The 2,226-nt window shown below is 33.6% G+C and overlaps 1 protein-coding gene across 1 annotated transcript in view; it reads right to left on the bottom strand.

Annotated features, from left to right (window-relative positions):
- The window catches only part of LOC107482465 (RNA pseudouridine synthase 4, mitochondrial), a 5,848-nt gene extending 5,165 nt beyond the window's left edge, over positions 1-683 (bottom strand). Inside the window, exons 1-2 of the mRNA XM_052260119.1 lie at positions 376-683; positions 114-268 (exon numbers count right to left, since the gene is read on the bottom strand). Coding sequence (XP_052116079.1) covers positions 114-268; positions 376-648 — 428 coding nt within the window. The 5' untranslated portion in view covers positions 649-683. The remainder of the gene's footprint in view (positions 1-113; positions 269-375) is intronic.
- Between the last annotated feature and the right edge of the window lie 1,543 nt (positions 684-2,226).

The following is a 2,226-nucleotide window of genomic DNA, read 5'->3' as shown; positions in this document are numbered from 1 at the left end:
ACAGCAGGATCCTAGTTTTGATAAGTGCGTCGCATTACGAATTCCGAGAAAGATAAAGACAGGTTTGAGATAGCACTAGAGAAAAAAGAAGAAAAAAAAAATTGAAGAGAAGCTAAAAGTGAAGAACCTTATAAAGGACAAGACTGCGGACAAATTGAATTTGGTGAGGAGTGAGATCAGAGTGACGTTTCACCTCCGTGGGAATGTGTTTAACAGATAGAGGAAGAAAGATGGTATCTCCTGAGTTCAACGTATCCTTAGCTGCCACCTAATGTTGATGATATGGTTAGGACTTAGGAGGGAAGAGGAGGGGAAGGTAAAAAAAAAATTAAATTAATAAATAAATAAAGTGAAATTGAGAGTAGAAGGAGCCACCCGTTTGATTATGGTAGGAGAGGAGGATCTTCGAACCTGCCTGAGACGGAAAAGCTTGTGGACGAGGGGTTTGGGAAGGTGGGGGCAGCAGCGGAGAACCCATTTGAGGGCAGTAGTGGAGGCGGAGGCGGAGGGGGAGAGAGAAGTAGGAGTGGGAGAGAAGGGAGGAAGTGTATGCCATTTGTTGTTGTTGTTGGTGATGGAGAAGTGACGTGTACTCAACACTCTGACGCGGAGGAGGACCATTATGGACTCCGCTGCCACCGCAAACATTGTAACCGAGACTCAGACTCAGCCAAGGGTTCAGGGTTCTACTGCACTTAAGAGGCCTTTCTCGGCGTGCCGGGCTAGATACCGTGCAAAACAAAAAAAAATAATTTTTATTAAAAAATATATATTTTGATCTTTAATTTTTTTATTTTGGAATAATACGATGGTTTTATTAAAAAAATTTGTTAAATAATAACAAAAATTAATTTTGTGAAAGTTTTATTTGTATTTTATGAGAATTTTAAATTTTTGTAAAAAAAAATTTAATAATTTAACCAATTATTATCACTACCTTTTTCATTTTTATTATTATCACTCATATCTCTATTATTTTTATTATTTTATTATTATCATTATCTCCTCTATTTTCATCATCACCAATACCAATATTATCAACATTAAAGTTTTCTTCTTTCATTTATTATTCGATATTATTTGTTTACTTTAAAAGACATTTGTACTACAATTTTTTTTTGCGACATCATTTTCATCAATAGTTTTTCTTCATTTAACCACCATTGGTGAAGGAATTTTTCAAAAACAACCTTATTAATAGTTTGTAAAGGTTTAAACCCCCCTCTCCACAAAATACAAATAAAACTCCCCACAAAAAACTAATTTTTGTTATTATTCATATTGTCCCAAAATAAAAAAATTGGAAAAATTGGGAGTCGAAGTGTCCATTTTTTTTAACAGATCGCTTTGTCTTCCGTGAAAATGGACAAGGACCAAATTGAGTGTTTACTCCAAAAAATATGATGGATCTTGATAAATATAGAATATATGTAACCAAGCTGAATTAGTCTAGTGTTAATTTATTAGTCTACTTAAATGTGTATATGCAGCAATTTATTGACCGGTGACAATCCTTTAAATAGCATTTAGTACCGCAATAAATTAATCCTTGATTTATTAAATTGGGAGATACAGTAAAAACTAAAAAAAAAATAAAATACACGGATACATAAATAAATAGGGTAAAAAACCTAAATAAACCAATGGCAGAACAAAATTACTCAAATCAGCCAAAACAAAAATTTTTTCAGCAATCCACCAACGAACAAATAAATATAATTCGAATCAACATGATTCGAACTGCAAATTCAAGTAATTCGAAACAACTTGATTCGAATTACCTTTGAAAGGAATTGCATGTAATTCGAATCAAGTAGATTCGAATTAGGTGATGATAAATCTAATTGACTCGATTCAAATTAGTAGGCAAACGTGACTCAATGGAATTCGAATTAACTTGATTCGAATTATTCACTGTTGGTCACAAAAAGTAGTTGGAATTAACTTGATTCGAATTATTAGTTAGCTGCCTATATAAGCAGTTCGAACCAAGGGAGAAACGAATCAGTTTCACTTCCTCATACCCTACCAAATCCCAGAGAACATGACCCAGAATCTGTTCGACAAAGACTCGAGAGGCAGATTAAATTATTTAGTAGTTCATGATCATTAAAAACAGCAGAAATACAACGCATATGCAAGTACGACATTTTTTTCCCTTAAAAAACTAAAACTCGATACAACGGACACTAGTAAATCAAACAGCACAAAACCAACCCTACCCAT

The sequence above is a fragment of the Arachis duranensis genome, chromosome 4 (assembly GCF_000817695.3).
Source record: "Arachis duranensis cultivar V14167 chromosome 4, aradu.V14167.gnm2.J7QH, whole genome shotgun sequence".
Lineage (NCBI taxonomy): Eukaryota > Viridiplantae > Streptophyta > Magnoliopsida > Fabales > Fabaceae > Arachis > Arachis duranensis.
This window is presented reverse-complemented; position numbering and strand designations above follow the sequence as displayed.